Source organism: Podarcis melisellensis (assembly GCF_964234715.1).
Source record: "Podarcis melisellensis genome assembly, chromosome: 16".
In the NCBI taxonomy this organism is placed as follows: Eukaryota; Metazoa; Chordata; class Lepidosauria; order Squamata; family Lacertidae; genus Podarcis; species Podarcis melisellensis.
In genome coordinates this window covers 4586543-4604428 of record NC_138533.1, presented here as the reverse complement: position 1 = coordinate 4604428, position 17886 = coordinate 4586543, and the positions used below count along the sequence as shown (strand labels likewise).

At 49.0% G+C, this 17886-nt stretch overlaps 1 protein-coding gene across 2 annotated transcripts in view; it reads left to right on the top strand.

The window, feature by feature from the left end:
• Window positions 1-17595, top strand: part of ADAMTSL4 (ADAMTS like 4) — an 81060-nt gene extending 63465 nt beyond the window's left edge. For both annotated transcript variants that reach the window (XM_081891299.1, XM_081891298.1), the window contains 9 exons: window positions 1070-1175; window positions 1419-1739; window positions 3744-3873; window positions 6052-6256; window positions 7335-7508; window positions 10084-10257; window positions 12208-12387; window positions 13463-13607; window positions 15055-17595. In XM_081891299.1, the coding sequence (XP_081747425.1) occupies window positions 1070-1175; window positions 1419-1739; window positions 3744-3873; window positions 6052-6256; window positions 7335-7508; window positions 10084-10257; window positions 12208-12387; window positions 13463-13607; window positions 15055-15194 (1575 nt within the window). In that variant the 3' untranslated portion in view covers window positions 15195-17595. The remainder of the gene's footprint in view (window positions 1-1069; window positions 1176-1418; window positions 1740-3743; window positions 3874-6051; window positions 6257-7334; window positions 7509-10083; window positions 10258-12207; window positions 12388-13462; window positions 13608-15054) is intronic.
• Window positions 17596-17886: the final 291 nt, after the last annotated feature.

Below are 17886 nucleotides of genomic sequence, written 5' to 3'. Positions count from 1 at the left end.
AGACCAATCAAGCTCCAGGAGGACGTTAATCAGCCTATTAGGCTGGTAGGATAATGGAATGCAACAACTGATTGGCCTGAATGAAAAGACCAATCAGGCTCCAGGAGGGAAGCAGAATCAGCCAATCAGACGGGACTTATTGTGTAAATAATGTATATAAAAGCCTGAAGTTTGGGGGGACAATTCATTCACTGTTTTACAAGCTGCAATAAAGAGCATGAAATCACTACGGGACTCCGAGAATATTTCGGCTTCCATTTCCAGGTTGGAAAATTGTGGTTTGCAAAGTCATAAGGCAGTCCAAGAATTAGAAGTACAGTATGACCACAGATAGGGTGAATGCACCTTGGCTTTCCAAAATGCCTGAGTCTATAGAGATGCAAATACAGTGGTACCTCAGGTTACATACGCTTCAGGTTACACACTCCGCTAACCCAGAAATAGTGCTTCAGGTTAAGAACTTTGCTTCAGGATGAGAACAGAAATCGGGCTCTGGCAGCGCGGCAGCAGCGGGAGGACTCATTAGCCAAAGTGGTGCTTCAGGTTAAGGACAGTTTCAGGTTAAGTACGGACCTCCGGAACAAATTAAGTACTTAACCTGAGGTACCACTGTATAGGCAAATGAAATGTGTGTAGTCTGAAGAAATTCCTTTTCTTTGGGTTATTTGGGTGCAGAGTATCTGGGGAAGGGAATCAGAAATTAGTCGTGGGAGGGGCCTGTCCGTATTTGGGTGGGAGGGGCCTCCAAGACAGGATTTCTCTTTTCCCTTCTCCACCTAAGGAGCTAAGTAGAGCCCCCAGGTCCAGACAGAGTCTACCTCTGCATAATCAGATTCTGAGGACAAACAACAGGGGCTTCGTGGAGGTGTTTTCTTCTGACCCAGCAGGACTTTTCTCTGATGTTCACACTGGGAAAGGGATCCCAAGGCTCTGTTTCTGTCCCCCCCCCCCAAAAAAGAGGGAGGGAACTGTTAACTCCCAACGGGGAAGGAGACTTAAGGCGCTCATTTTACGTTGCCCCCCTTCCTCCCATGCCCTGCTTTAATTCCTTTTCTGCTGCCTCCCACAGATGATCTTCCAGCAAGACAATCCTGGTGTCTCTTACCAGTTCTTCCTGGCCTCTGTGCAGCCGGAGACCCCCACGTCTGACCTACGTAGCCCCCGGCAGGACTTTGGTGAGCAAACCACCCCCTCACCTCATGTGACAGGCAAAAAAACCCAAACCCCTGTGTTTGCTTCTTTCCTCCTCCATCCCAGTCCGTTTTCCTTCGGTGCCATGCCTGTTCTAGGTGGTAAACCTGTGTTTTCCTCCTCCATCCCCGAGCATACTCCTTTTGTGCCATGCCTTTTTTAGCCGACACCCTTTTGTGGAGCAAAAAAAATCACCTTTCTCTTTCTTCCCACTCCGTGCCCGCCAGGTGCCTTGACTGTGGTTTCCTCGGGCAACCAGATGGAGCCCCAGCCCAGCCACCAGCGCCCTGTGCCCGCAGATGCCCGGAACCTCAGCCCGGCCCGCCTCCCAGCTTCTTCCGGCCAATCGGGGAGGAACCGTGCCGCGGCTCCGCCCCCTCCCGCCTCGTCCGGTCAATCGGGGAGGAGCCCTGGGACCCTGCAAAGGAACGTCCGTGTCCCGCCTCTCCCGCCCCCTCCGCCTCCTGTCCAGCACGGCTCAGACCCCCTGCAGGACTTCTACTGGAGGCGTATTGGCAACACCGACTGCTCTGCCACCTGCGGGAAAGGTAAGTCCTATTTCCCTTGGCAGCTGGTATTCAGAGGTAGACTGCTCCTGCACATGGAGGTTTGGGTCGACTTAGGGTGGCGTTGTGGGTTAAACCACAGAGCCTAGGACTTGCCGGTCAAAAAGTCAGCAGTTCAAATCCCCACGAGGGCGTGATCTCCCGTTGCTCGGTCCCTGCTCCTGCCAACCTAGCAGTTCGAAAGCACCCCAAAAAGTGCAAGTAGATAAATAGGTACTGCTCCGGCGGGAAGGTAAACGGCGTTTCCGTGCGCTGCTCTGGTTCGCCAGAAGTGGTTTAGTCCTGCTGGCCACATGACCCGGAAGCTGTACGCTGGCTCCCTCGGCCAATAAAGCGAGATGAGTGCCGCAACCCCAGAGTCGGCCATGACTGGACCTAATGGTCAGGGGTCCCTTTACCTTTAAAGCATATTTACAGGCATTTTATTCAGCATCAGGACAAAAGGAAAAACATGTCTTCTCCCCTTCGTGTCCAAGCAAGCAACAGCTATACACGCAAGGAAGTTCCCAGCAAGCTGTGCTGGAATGTAAACAGACATGTGACGTACAAGAACTCCACACATCTGTTAAGGTGGAACGGAATATTGTAACATCCTTACCAGCCTCTTATAGCCTATTGGGACGGATAGGGCAGAAGGCAGGGAGCCCAACAGTAGGGGGCGCCAGAGAAGATCGCTCTGGTTTTGTCCCACCTCCTTACTAAGTTGCGTCTGTTGCATGCCCATCCCATCCACGCCGCTCAAGGAGGTGTGTGCGGTTCTCCTTATTTAAATCCGGCCAAGAACCTTGCGAGGTAGGTTAGGCAAAGAGGTGGCGACTGTCCCCCAAGGTCACACCCAGTAGGGATTTCTGAACCGCGGTCTCTCCCAAGTCCTAGCCTGGCGCCCTAACCACCACGCCACACTACCTCTGCAAGGGCGGAACTGAGACTTAAGGTGGAAGAAGGTGACCGGCAGTGTCACCCGCTGGACCTAGAGGTAACACAGAGGCAGACAGAGTACAGTAAATGGTTGTCCATGCCCCCAATGGCCCAGTCCTCTCTCGGCTATTAGCAGTTTTAGTCCCCCTCTCGGTCCAGTATACCTGAAGGAGCGTCTCCACCCCCATCGTTCTGCCTGGACACTGAGGTCCAGCACCAAGGGCCTTCTGGCGGTTCCCTCACTGTGAGAAGCCAAGTTACATGGAACCAGGCAGAGGGCCTTCTTGGTAGTGGCACCTGCCCTGTGGAATGCCCTCCCACCAGATGTCAAAGAGAACAACAACTATCAAACTTTTAGAAGATATCTGAAGGCAGGCCTGTTTAGGGAAGCTTTTAATGTTTGATGTATTGCTGTATTTGGTTGGAAACCACCCAGAGTGGCTGGGGAAGCCCAGCAAGATGGGCGGGGTATAAATAAATTATTATTATTATTATTATTATTATTATTATTATTATTATTATTATTATTATGGCTTTATCTATCCTTCCCCCCTCCAAGAAAGTAGCGCCATGGAGTAGGAAGCTCAACTGCAAATTGGGGAAATCCCTGGTTTGAATCTCAGAACTGCCACAAACTCACTCGCTAGCCATAGCTGAACCACACGCTCTCGGCCTCAGTTTGCCCCATCTGCAAAATGGGGGGAATTTTAAAATGTATTTGCTTTTATTTAAACGACGCACCTGCCTCTCAGCTACGGCGGTCTCTTAAGCGCTTCACAACCCTCACAAGGCTGTTGTGGTGAGGATTAGGCCTGCGCAACGCTCTGAAAAGTGCCAAACAAGCGTTGTGAGTTTTTTCTTATCCTCTAAGCTCGTTAGGTGCCCCCGCAGCAATGGCGAGAACGAAGCCATCACACAAAGGAAAGAGAGGCATTCAGACCATGCGAAGGGGCTACATTTGCCAGTATATGCTGAGTTCTGTGGTTCTCGGCCCCTCAATTGCCTTGAGGGCTAGAAACTTGATTTTTAAAAGACAAAATTTGCTAGTATCACCACCTTTCTCTACAGGTTTCTGGCAGTCTGTCTACCAGTGCATCTCTCGCGTTACACAAGAGGAGGTGGGAGAGGAGAAATGCCACCTCATCCCCAAGCCCATCGTGTCGGAGGAAGCCTGCAACACGGAGCCCTGCCCAGCCTAGTGAGTGTCCAGTCCACCCTTGCCTCTTATGGGTCTCCTTTTGAGGCAGCTGCTGCCCTCTGCAGGCCTGGAGGCCTTGTGACAACCTGCCTGGACTCTGGCATTGGGCAACTTCCTCTGTCCCTATTAAAATTTGCATATGGCAGCTTTGGGGAAATGACGGTCTACTTTTGAGTAGGTCACCTCCGTCTTGAGCAAGACACTACGCGGGCCCAAGCCGCCTCTGCTTGTCGCAGAGTTAGAGACCCCTCTTTGCAGAAACCCTGGTGCCCCGTGATTTCCCTTGCTCAACGGAGGGTTTCAGCAGCAGCAACCGCCTCAGTTGCAAGAATACAGAGTACAATTTGTTCCCAGCGGACGGGGACCACTTGACATCAGGCTGCAACCTCTTCGATACGATAATCCTTATTGTCATTGTCCCATGCAGAACAACGAAATTGAAAAAATCTACATAAGACATTCAAAAACCAACAAGCCTGCTATCCCAGCCTGGTTAAAGGTAAAGGTAAAGGTACCCCTGCCCATACGGGCCAGTCTTGACAGACTCTGGGGTTGTGCGCCCATCTCACTTAAGAGGCCAGGGGCCAGCGCTGTCCGGAGAAACTTCCGGGTCACATGGCCAGTGTGACATCGCTGCTCTGGCGAGCCAGAGCTGCACACGGAAACGCCGTTTACCTTCCCGCTGGTAAGCGGTCCCTATTTATCTACTTGCACCCGGAGGTGCTTTCGAACTGCTAGGTTGGCAGGCGCTGGGACCGAGCAGCGGGAGCGCACCCCGCAGCAGGGATTCGAACCACCGACCTTTCGATCAGCAAGTCCTAGGCGCTGAGGCTTTAACCCACAGCGCCACCTGTGTCCCAGCCTGGTTAATCCCCTAAAAATACCCCATTTTTAAATAAAATATACTCCCATAGAGACTACCTTACACTGCGTTTAAAACCAAAATCACATTTGGATAGAAACTGTTTCTCAGGTGGCTAGTCCTAGTCTTTATAACCCTCCAGAAGGCAGAAGCTGAAAGAGATCATTTCCGGGGTGCGCACTATCCTGCACTATCTCTGCAGCTTTCTTATGGCACCTGGAAGTTGGAGAGAAGCTGAAACCGAGTCCTGTTCCGACTTTCACCACCATTCTTTGTTGCTGCTATTATTCCTTGTGTAATAAAGGAAAATCTGCCCTTATTCCCTTATGGGGGACACAAGAGCCCTTATAGAGTCCTTTGTAGGTTCTCCATCAGTCAGAGAAAAAAACAGAGGCCAACCAGAGAATATTGAGAAGCAAAGCAGCTAGTAAGCCTGATCTTTATTGAACTGTTGCAACAGGGTGCTCCCCTCTCACACAGGAAAGGAAGAGGACCCCGAACAAAGGCGTGCCCGCCTTTATATAGTCGTTTTAAATTGCCCGCCTTGGAGTCCAAGACCACCCCCAGAAACATCATACCTCCATCACAGAAAGGGCGGTCTACAGCAGAAATCTGAGTGCATTGTTTACCTCCTGTCTGGAAGGTTACCTGTTAATGCTTACTTGATTGGATACCCTGGGGAGCCTGGCCAGTCTTTTGTAATGATAAATACTGCGTTCTTGAGCCAGGTCACAGGCACACCCTATTCATACACAGATATACCCTTAAGACAGGATTTGTGAAGGAAAAGACAATGGGGAGGCTTTTCCATTTTCTTTTGACCTTGCAGAGAAAACATTTTGGCCAGTTTGGGAGTCAATATGGTTCCCGGGCTGTTTTCCTGTGCTGCTTCAGACATGTGGTTTATATATTTATGTGCATGTTTGCTTGGTATATTTATGAACATTTATTATACCGTATATAATGTATATAATGTTGAATAGGATCCAAAAGGCAGCAGTCTGATTGGTCCACAGGAGCCACCCAATCCAACTCCAGGTGGAACTGAATCCGCAACCTGATTGGCCTACAGGAGAATCCCGGAATTAGCCAATCACGTTGGGGCCCATTGTGTAAATAATGTATATAAAGCAGACGTTCTGGGGGAACTTCCATTCCTCCTCACCACTATGAGCTGAATAAAGAGCATGAAATCCACTCTCGACTCGGAGTATCTTTCAAAGACCTTATTTTTTTTTATTTCCCTTGCGAGGGAATATTCCGTTTTTCGCTGCTCATTCGATTCCCTCCCCACCCTGTCCGTCTCTTTTTTGCAGCTGGGAGGCGGGCGAGTGGTCAGCCTGCAGCAAATCCTGCGGCCTGGGCACCCAGCACCGCCAAGTCCTGTGCCGGCAGATCTACGCCAACCGCAGCACCATGGTGCACCCCCAGAGGTGCGCACAGCTGGAGAAGCCCAACGCCACTCAGGCCTGCCAAGTCCAGGTTTGCAGCCGCTGGGAAGTCCGAACTAACTGGAGCTCGGTAAGGGATTCGGTGGTCGCCGGGGGGGGGGGAGAGGATGGGGCGTTGGGGGGGTCATTTCAGTGTGGGAAGCAGCAGCAAACTCTAGAGCAGGGTTTCTGGGATGCCTGCAAAATGGGCATTGATGTAAGACAATGTGAAATGTGCGTTCAGCCGGAGTGCCAAGAGGAATGGATGAAATTCAAATAATAATAATAATAATAATAATAATAAATTCTTATTTATACACCGCCCATCTGGCTGGGTTTCCACAGCCACTCTGGGCGGTTCCCAATCAAGTGTTAAAAACAATACAACATTAAATATTAAATAACTGAATAATACTCATCGCAAAGTATTGGAAGACACAAGATCTACCCACCTTGGAAGAATGGCAGATGAAGGTGATAGACTATATGGGACTTGCAGAAATGACTAGCAGAATCCGAGACCAGGGAAGAGAGACGGCGGAAGAAGATTGGAAGAAATTTAAGGACTATCTTAGGAAACATTGCAAAATTAATGAATGTTAGAATGACGTTGGTTTAGAAATTAAGTGGTTTTCAGCTGTAATGATTAAGTAAAAAGAAAAGAAAGGCTAAAAATTAAATGGAAAATAAGGGAGAGGATTTGCTGAATTAATAATTAGAAATTGGAATACAGAAAGGGGAGGTATGAGGAGGTCGGAGAAGTAAGTTACAAGAAAATAAGAGATTGAAACTATACTTGTTTTTGTTTGTGTTTGTTTGTATTGTTGTTTTGTTTTTATATAATTTTGGAAACTTTAATAAATATCATTTAAAAAAAAAAAACTTCCCTGAACAGGGCTGCTTTCAGATGTCTTTTAAAGATAGGCTAGCTGCTTATTTCCTAACATCTGGTGGGAGGGCGTTCCACAGGGCGGGTGCCACCACTGAGAAGGCCCTCTGCCTGGTTCCCTGTAACTTGGCTTCTCGCAATGAGGGAACCGCCAGAAGGCCCTCGGAGCTGGACCTCAGTTTCCGGGCAGAACAATGGGGGTGTGTAAACATGTTCACTCTAGGAATGCTGTACTTGACTGCTCTTGTGTTTCACATCCCACACTCCTTCGCCCTTCCAGTGCTCGGTCCTCTGCGGCACCGGCCTTCGGACGCGCCATGTCCGCTGCGTCAGTAACCACGGCGACTTGCTCCGCGACAGCGACTGCCCGGGGAACCATCGGCCGAAGACCAGCGAAGCTTGCGACATGGGGCCTTGCGTGCGCACCTGGTTCTACAGCGACTGGAGCAACACGGTACCTCCTCTCCCCCTTTTTTTTAACCCGTGGGTCTTTCTCGTCTCTTTTCCCCAGCCCGAAATTCCCCATCCCTCGCAGAGTGTTATGTACTGAGTTGAATAGGATCCAAAATGCAGCAGTCCGATTGGTCCTAGAACAATAGGATCCAAAATGTAGCAGTCTGATTGGTCCTAGAATAGGATCCAGAATGCAGCAGTCTGATTGGTCCCAGAACAATAGGATCCAGAATGCAGAAGTCTGATTGGTCCTAGAACAATAGGATCCAGAATGCAGCAGTCTGATTGGTCCTAGAACAATAGGATCCAGAATGCAGCAGTCTGATTGGTCTGCAGGAGCCACCCAATCCGGCTCCAGATGGAAGTGAATCCACAACCTGATTGGCCTACAGGAGAATTTCGGAATTAGCCAATCACGTGCAGCCCATTGTGTAAATAATGTATATAAGGCAGATACTTTGAGGGGACATTCATTCCTCCTCACCACTATGAGCTGAATAAAGAGCATGAAATTCACTCTCGACTCTGAGTATACAGTATTTCACAGAGCTAGATTAAACCCCTGCAAAGGCGTTTCCTCCTATGCTGCTACCCTTCCGCCTCGCTTCCGTTTCTGGCCGCGCAAACTGCTCCCCGATACTTCAAATAAATAGCTGCACAATCTTGCTCTCCTCTCTATTTAAATCTCCCTTTGTGTAGAGATTTTCAAAAGGGAAACGTGACAAATCTGAAGGATCTTGAATTGTGCAGGCTGTTTACGTTAGCCAGATTTAATATGATAGTGAGAGGAAGATATTTAGCTCTCCCAGAATCAGAGAGTCTCTGCAAATGTAGTAAACAGGAACCTGACACTTTGGAGTATATTTTCATTTCCTGTGCTTTTGGCATTTATGCCAGAAGACAATTATTAGAGGCCTTACAACTTAACAGGCTCAATTCTATGCCACCAACAGTTCAGGACCTGCTCTCAGACAGGATTGATCAAATTACTTTAATAGTGGCTGAATTTTTGAGTGCTGTCCATGTAGAAAGACGGGGCCATTATAAAGAGATTTGGTGGTTCTGAATTGATTGGTGATGTGGTAATGTTGTATTGTATTATTTATGCAAATTGATTTTCTCTGGAGTTAAAGATCTGACTGGGACAAACCTTGTTATGTTGAGCTCGTATTTTGCTCAATTTGTATACCGTGTCTGTTTGATAATGTGTGGTTTGCTATGCCTAATAAAGGATATATTTGGGGGGAAATAGCTGCACAATGCACTTCGGCTCACTCGTGTGACGTTTAGTTAACTCCAAGGCACTTTTTGAACAGAACCCCAGGGATTGCTGCAAGTGAGATATGAATGGTTTGTGGGAGATAGGCTAGAAATAGCTGCCTCTCTTCCCAGGTGTCAAAAAAGGTTATTTATGTGTGCTGCTACTACCGTGGCCTGTGTTTTGCTAGCCCCAAAATGGAAAACGAACGAGGTAACAACCAAAGAAGAGTGGCAACTTAAGCCGACAGAATATGCCCAGTTTGCAGACCATACATTTAGAGAAGATTAGAAAACGTTTCTTGAATATATGGGAAATAACTGTGTGCAGCTGGAAATATTGGCAGCGTTGAGATAAATCCAACAGTGTAAATAAAGTTATAATGGATGTAATAATGGAATACTGAAGGGTATATTTTCTGTAAGATATGCAGGGATTTATGATATGTAAAATCAGTGCTTTTTTTCTTGGGGTACACAGGGGTATGCATACCCCTAAACATTTTGTAAATCTTTGTACTTTTGCCCATTTACTATATTTATTTTCCCCGATTTGAACTATAAAATGGTGATTGTCTTGAGTCAAAATGAGAGTACCCCTAAACATTTTTAAAGGAAAAAAAACCCTGTGTTGATGTAAAAATGAGTATTTTAGATTGGAAAGGCAGAAAAATTGATATAAATTATATACAAATAGCTGCCTCTCAGGCTGCTGGGGTTTTGAGGAGGGGAATGATGATGATCATAATAATAATATTTTATTTATACCCCACCCTTCCCGGTTCAAAAACTGGGCTCAGGGCAGCTAACAACAACTTTAAAACACTTAATTGTAAAAGCAGCATAAAATACAGTATAAAAACATGAATAACAATAAAATTCAGAAATCAATTTAGGGGAAATAAGCATTAGATAGTCACCAGGGCTAGCCGGCTGAATTGGTCCTACTTGGGCCAGTGAGGAGGCCAGGGGAGAATTAGCTGTGGGGTCTCAGAGCAGGTGATCTTCATAAAAGGGGAGGGGGAGGGAAGAGAAGGGAAATAAAAGATCTGGCTGAATTCAAATTAAAGGCCAGGTGGAATAGCTCTGTCTTACAGGCCCTGCGGAAGGAGGTTAAATCCCGAAGGGCCCTAGTCTTATGGGACAGAGCATTCCACCAGGTCGGAGCCATCACTGAGAAGGCCCTGGCCCTGGTGGAGCATAGTCTGACTTCCTTAGGGCCCGGGACCTCTAAAGTATGGTTATAAGAAGAGCCAGTTGTATGATAAAGCTTATGAATTGTCTCTCGCGTTCCCTCTCTCCCTCTTTCTCCTCTCCAGTGCTCAGCCGAGTGCGGGACGGGGATTCAGCGGCGCTCAGTGGTCTGCCTTTCGAGCGCCGCCAACGGGCAGGTGGAGGAGAACTGCGCCGGCACCAAACCAGCCGACATGAGGGCATGCAACGGCGGTCCATGCCAGAGGGTCAACCGGTGGTACACTGGGCCATGGAGTCCGGTGAGCAGCGCCCCTCGTCCCATCCCGGTCTCGTCGCCAGCATCATTTGAACCCGGTTTGCAAAAGCTTAAGGCGTGCACCCCCAGGCTCGGCCCTCCATATGTTTTGGGACTACAACTCCCATCATCCCTAGCTAACAGGGATGATGGGAGATGTAGTCCCAAAACAGCTGGAAGGCCGAGTTTGGGTGTGCCTGGCTTAAGGCATTCTGGGAATGGTAGTTTTTGCCAACAAGCGACTGGCGACTAACAGGAGGAGTCCTGGCTCCCTCACAAAACTACAGTTCCCAGGATTCCTTGCAACTTGCAGGGAGCCCCAACAGCTAGACGGATTTCGGACCTCGAATTATAGAGTTGGAGGGGTCCCTAAGGGCCATCTAGTCCCACCCGCTGCAATGCAGGAATCAGACGACGTGTTTGCTAAGGGTGTTGAGAGTTGTTAAGAGGAGACTCCCTATTCCTCATCCTCACAGAGCCAGATTTCCCAGAATTCCCTGGGTTGACTGTTAAACCACTCTGAGGACTGTAGCTCTGTGAGGGGATATTTTTTTGGGGGGGGGAGTTACTCCTTACAAATTTCAGCACCCTTCATTTTATTTCTTTTTATTTATTTCAAAAAAATTATACACTGTCTGATTGTAAAAAAAAAAAAAATACCTCAAAGTGGTTTACAAAAAAAAAACATAACAATAGATTTATCAGTGAAAAAAACGGTTAAAAACAACTACCGTATTTTTTGCTCTACAAGACTCACTTTTCCCTCCTAAAAAGTAAGGGGAAATGTGTGTGCGTCTTATGGAGCAAATGCAGGCTGCGCAGCTATCCCAGAAGCCAAAACAGCAAGAGGGATCGCTGCTTTCGCCTCACAGTGATCCCTCTTGCTCTTCTGGCTTCTGAGATTCAGAATCTTTTTTTTCTTGTTTTCCTCCTCCAAAAACTAGGTGCGTCTTGTGGTCTGGTGCATCTTATAGAGCGAAAAATATGGTATATTAAAATGAAAAAATAATAATTATTGATAGACTAAAAACAGATTAGAACACACATCAACATTCTACAAATGTGGATTGACAGGCATAAAACCGAGTCTGAAAGTACAGCTAACTAAGAGACCTAGACCTTATTCCAGGCATCCCCAACCCTTTGGCCCTCCAGCTGTTTTGGGACTACAACTCCCATCATCCCTAGCTAACAGGACCAGTGGTCAGGGATGATGGGAATTGTAGTCCAAAACATCTGGAGGGCCGAAGGTCGGGGGTGCCTGCCCCACATTTAAGACACTATCGTAGCACTTTACACAACCATGGCGTCCCCCAAATAATTCTGGGAACTGTAGCTTGCCCATCGCAGAGCTACAGTTCCCAGCACCCTTGGTTTCTTGCAGCGAGGGAACTGCTAGAAGGCCCTTGGCGCTGGACCTCAGTGTCCGGGCAGAACGATGGGGGTGGAGACGCTCCTATATCGACACAGAAAAAATTGTTGTTGACAAAGGACAGCTGGACATATAAAGGGCCCTGTTACCTTCAATAGGGGATGTTGTGGGTTAAACCACAGAGCCTAGGACTTGCCGATCTGAAGGTCGGCGGTTTGAATCCCCGCGACAGGGTGAGCTCCCGTTGCTCGGTCCCTGCTCCTGCCAACCTAGCAGTTCAAAAGCACGTCAAAGTGCAAGTAGATAAATAGGTACCGCTCTGGCGGGAAGGTAAGCAGCATTTCCGTGCGCTGCTCTGGTTCACCAGAAGTGGCTTAGTCATGCTGGCCACATGACCCAGAAGCTGTACGCCGGCTCCCTCGGCCAATAAAGTGAGATGAGCGCCGCAACCCCAGAGTCGATCACGACTGGACCTAATGGTCAGGGGTCCCTTTACCTTTACCTTCAGTAGCTTAGGGCTTCATCAAACCTAAATCTAGCTCTGATCCACCCCCCCCTCTGCCTCTTCGCCCCACCCCCCAGTGCTCATCGGACTGCAGTACGGGCACCCAGCGGCGCGACCTCATCTGCATCAGCAAGCTGGGCGCTGAGTTCAACGTGACGGACGCCTCGGACTGCGCCCACCTGGAGAAGCCACCCTCTTTGCAGCCCTGCGTGGGCACGTCTTGCGAGGCCCGCTGGTTCTCCACCGCCTGGAGCTCCGTGAGTGAGGGCGAGGGTCTGACACGGGTGGGGCGGGAACCCCCTTCCACACGTAGGATTCGGAGAACGGGCAAAACAGGGAAGGGTTTTGCGGCAGGGGAAACCCCAGGGTGGGTTTGATTTAGATCGAATCAATTTAAATCACTAGTCAGTAAGTCTTGATTTAATAATAATAATAAATAATAATAATTTTTATGTATACCCCGCCCTCCCCGGCCAAATCCAGGCTCAGAGCAGCTAACATCAAATGTTTAATCATTTTTTTTACAGAAAGGCTCATTCTTGCTGGTACGATCTTAATATTTACAACCAGATGAAGGTTTCACTTTTGGAATAATGAATTTTCAGAGTAGTTTTTGCAGTCCTATCAAAAATCACTGATTTGGTTATACTATTAGAAATACATAGACAGATACAGTGGTACCTTGGGTTACATACACTTCAGGTTACATACGCTTCAGGTTACAGACTCCACTAACCCAGAAATATTACCTTGGGTTAAGAACTTTGCTTCAGGATGAGAACAGAAATTGTGCTCCAGCGGCGCGGCAACAGCAGGAGGCCCAATTAGTTAAAGTGGTGCTTCAGGTTAAGAACAGTTTCAGGTTAAGAACGGACCTCCAGAACGAATTAAGTACGTAACCAGAGGTACCACTATATATTATGAAATTATTGTGAGGTTTAATAAGTTGACTGTTTATATTTGGACACCTTTTCTGCTGTACCTTCTAAATCCGGCCTGCGTACAGTCCGGGAATCAGCGTGTTTTTACATGAGTAGAATGTGTCCTTTTATTTAAAATGCATCTCTGGGTTATTTGTGGGGCATAGGAATTCGGTCATTTTCCCCCTTCAATATATAGTCTGGCCCCCCGCAAGGTCTGAGGGACAGTGGACCAGCCCCCTGCTGAAAAAGTTTGCTGACCCCTGATTTAGATATATACATTTTTGCCAGTTTACTCAGTGTTAGATACCACTGATATATAATTTTAATATAATTTTCTCTTAAACTGTAACATGCTGTAAATTTTAGGTCCATTTTCCACAACTGTTCTGTTTCCCCTTTGTCCTTTCAGTGCTCCAGGTCCTGCGTTGGGGGCGTCCAAGTGAGAGAGGTCCAGTGTTTGACCCAAAACAAGACCCTGAGCAACCTCTGTCCGCCAGATCTCAAGCCCATCAAGAAACGGCCTTGCAACGTTCAGCCCTGCCTCCTGGACCTAGGTAACCCACCCGGCCCCCTCCTCCTCCCTACGGCCAAAAATGGGGGGAGGATGGGCAGACAGGCTGAAAAACTCCACATGCCCAAGGGGTGCATTTCTGCAAAGTTGTTTATTTGCAGAGATACAATTCCTACAATATGACATGGTGGTATACGGTATAGTCATTCAAAGCGGGGCCTTCTGTGTGGCTGCCCCTCTTCCATGGAATGGCATCCCTGTCGAGATATGGCAAGCCCTCGCTAGCTGCGCTTTTCGGAAACAACTGAAGATGGTTGTTTTTGTTCCAGCAGGCTTTTCCAGCTGGATAAAAGGATTCTTACAAGTCTCAGCTTGTTAGGGTTTTAGTCTTGATACAGAATTGTAGAATTGGAAGAGAACCTGTGGATTGTCTATTCCAGCGCTTCTCAACCTGTGGGTCCCCAGATGTTGTTGGACTACAACTCCCATCATCCCTGAGCTCTGGCATTGCTAGCTAGGGGTGATGGGAGTTGTAGTTCAACAACATCTGGGGACCCACAGGTTGAGAAAGGCTGGACTCTATACCAACCCCCCTGCAATGCAGGAATTTGCAGCGGTCCCTTATGGCAGTATTGGGACGCGGGTGGCGCTGTGGGTTAAACCACAGATCCTAGGACTTGCTGATCAGAAGGTCGGCGGTTCGAATCCCCATGACGGGGTGAGCTCCCATTGCTTGGTCCCCGCTCCTGCCAACCTAGCAGTTCGAAAGCACGTCAAAGTGCAAGTAGATAAATAGGTACCGCTCTGGCGGGAAGGTAAACGGCGTTTCCGTGTGCTGCTCTGGTTTGCCAGAAGCGGCTTAGTCATGCTGGCCACATGACCCGGAGGCTGTATGCCGGCTCCCTCGGCCAACAAAGTGAGATGAGTGCCCCTGACCAGTCCAGTCGCAGGCAACTCTGGGGTTGCGGTGCTCATCTCGCTTTATTGGCTGTGGAAGCCGGCGTACAGCTTCCAGGTCATGTGGCCAGCATGACTAAGTCGCTTCTGGTGAACCAGAGCAGCGCACGGAAATGCTGTTTACCTTCCCGCCGGAGCAATACCTATTTATCTACTTGCACTTTGACATGCTTTCGAACTGCTAGGTTGGCAGGAGCAGGGACCGAGCAACGGGAGCTCACCCCGTCGCGGGGATTTGAACCGCCGACTTTCTGATCGGCAAGTCCTAGGCTCTGTGGTTGAATCCACAGCGCCACCTGCGTCCCTGTAAAAACGTCAGATAGTTTTTTAAAATTATTCCGGGAGCTGTGGTTATGAGGTCACTGAAGATGTGAGCCGAGAACTTATCCCAGTGAACAGATTCGTATTTCCCCATCTGTCGAGAGAGTTAACAGGGCAGGGGACATTCTCAGTCTCCTTGTCAGGTTTGTCAAGTTGGAGACCCCACAACTCTTTGGGGTTTTTTCATGTTGCTTTTCCTCTTTGGTCGGCAGATGAGAACTGCAGGGACAAATACCACAACTGCCCGGTGATCGTGCAGGCCCGCCTCTGCGTCTACTCCTACTACAAAGCCGTCTGTTGTGCCTCATGTACTCACGCCTTGGAGAGGCGCCATGCCGGACCGAGCCGATAGCGCTGGCGAGCGGCAGGATCCTGGACTGCTCACACTTTTACTTGAACTGGGGACAAGCGAATATATTTCGCAGACTACGGGAGCCCCTGTCATCCGCAAAAAAATAAAACCCCATCTGCTGGAGAGGGATCGCAGCAAAGGCATTGAAGGACCAAATGGGATTCGAACTCAAGGTCTGAGAAATTCCCATCAGTGTCCTCTCCTCTGCTCTCTCCAGAAGGAGTATTTCATACTGTACCCCAGTATTTCCAGAGAAACCTACCCCAAGCTACAGACTCATCGTACTTCCTGCATTTCCTTTTAAGCTGTCCCCTTTCACGGAGGCTAGGAAGAGGGGAGACAAATTGCGATGGCACGCACGACGTTCTGGCAGACCCACAGATGATTTTGGTGGCCTTGGCTTTTAAGGAACTCCCAAGGGGTACTTTTGCACCCTGCTCGGCCTCCTGCCTCCCTCCCTGAAGACACACCGCCAAAATTTTGGTTCCCTCCTCTTAAGCCATCCCCAATCCCATTCTCTCACACACACCCCGAGACACTCATTTTGCAGCCAGCTAAAAGGAGGCCAAAATTGCCTGCACAGTTCCAACTTCAGCGTGTTTTGGGACATGGCGCTACGGGCCGTGCACGGACGACCTGACATTGCCGGCGTTGGGTTCGATTCCTCGCGGAAGCCCTTTGGAAACGCACAGGACATGATGTGGAGTTCTGTGGTGGGTGGCTTCGGTCCCCGAGGCCTGTGAACTTGCCTGAGACAAAGCCCAGATGGGGAGGGAGCTCTCGACCCGATCTATACCACCCCGGTCAGTAAAACCCCGTCAGCTGCGGCAAAAAAAGGCCGGTGGGTGGACTGGAACTCGGAGCCCTTGCAGTTCAACACGCTCCCTTCCAGAGGGCAGCACTGAGTCTGACGCCTCCCAGCCATATTGGCTTTGCTCTAGTATTTCCTTAGGGAAGCGAAAAATATGCATTATTTTTTTTTCCTCCTGAAAATATACAGTATTGGTGCTACTTTGGATTGTGGAGAAGGCTGATTAGCAGCCAAGCAAGACGGTTTCTACAATCTTGCCACTGTTTCCCGATTTACAGTAGGAAGGGGGGACCTGCAGACCCCCAAAGGTCACTGGACTCCAGCTCCCCGCAGCCAGCATGCCCAATGGTGATGGAAGTGGTCAAGCGACCAGCCCCAAACTCCCTCGGTCCAGAATGGACCTGGATTCCCTCAGTTTTGAGGAAACAACACAGAAGGGCAAATGCTTCTGCAGGAAGACTGATCAGGCTCGCCAAGCCAGCTTCCCAACTCGCAAGTCGCAGCCGGGTTTTCCACGCAGTTCTTGAGGTTGCCAACTTTTTCTGCCTGCCCGTGCTCCTCTGTCATCGGCATCAATTCTGCTCCTCTCCATCCCTAGAGAAGCACAGCGGGTTTTTGTTTTTACACATCCAGGTGTCCCTTAAAGGCATGTGAGCTTTGGTTTTTGCTGAAGTTGGCAACCTTCGCACTCAGAGAGGTTTCCTTCCTAGCCTGGGCGGTGTTGCCAAGTGACCAGAAAACCCAGCCCGGCCTGCTGTCGTGTTTCCAAGAGGAGCTTTGCCTGCAGAAATGTGGAAGCGAAACTCCTCTTACAGCCTAGAGATATATATTTTTTTAAGCGGCTTGACGATGTCTGTAGATGACACGGCTGCTAAACGCACAGGTGCAGATCTCAGTGAAACAGTTGGCAACCCTCACCTCTAGAAACAGGAATATATTGCCTCCCCTTCTTTGCAGCTCAAATCAACACACCTTTGTGTTTCTCTATGCCCCCCCCTTCCGAGGGTAGCTTCTGTGAAGGGTTGCCAACTTATTTCTGGGCAGATTTCCTGCGTCGCTAACACTAAATCTAGTAGGAGCAGCCGTTGCCATGTCCATGCCTAGGAGGGGCCTGATCTGTTGGATTTCTGCCTGTCACTGAGCCATTGAATGCACAAGAACCATGGCAGAAAAGTTCGGAGGGCACACTGCCGTAGCATTTAATCTGAAGCTGTGAACCCTTAAGGCTTTGCGATGGAGTTTGTGGGGTGAAGCTTAAGAAATCAACAAGGTCCTGCAGTTAATATTTGGACCTGGAGGCAGGGACAGAGCAAGGTGGGGGCAGTGGGGGGGGCAGACAGCCCCAGATATCATCTCCGAGGGGGGGGGGAGCTGCGGCGCGCTAATCCTAACCTTCCACCCCCCCAAAAAAAATGCTCTACAACAACTGGCAATGACAATGAGTAGATCAAATCCAGTCTTTTTATACTGTGAGTCGATCGCAGTCTCTTGGGATTCCAACTACATTTCAATGGGGGGGGGCCAAGAAATTTTCTGCCCCGGGTACCACCTGACCTTGCTACGCCACTGCAGGGAGGGCAGGGAGGGGGAGACACAACGCTGCAATTCTGTGATTCTAGATTGACAGAATATCCTAAATCCCATAGTTGACACCTGGTTCTGGATTTGCTGCCCAGAACAGCTTCTCCCCATAGGCCCAGGTGACACCTGAGGACAGAACGTCATCACCTTGAGTCCTTTGCCAGGGGCCTTTTTTAAATGACAGAAATTCAACAGGTGAAGAGGCATCTACTCCTTGCCGTTCCTCCCTGTAGCAACAGCTGTGTCATGATGGGGGAAGTACCGTATTTTTCCGTGTATAACACGCCCCCCGTGTATAAG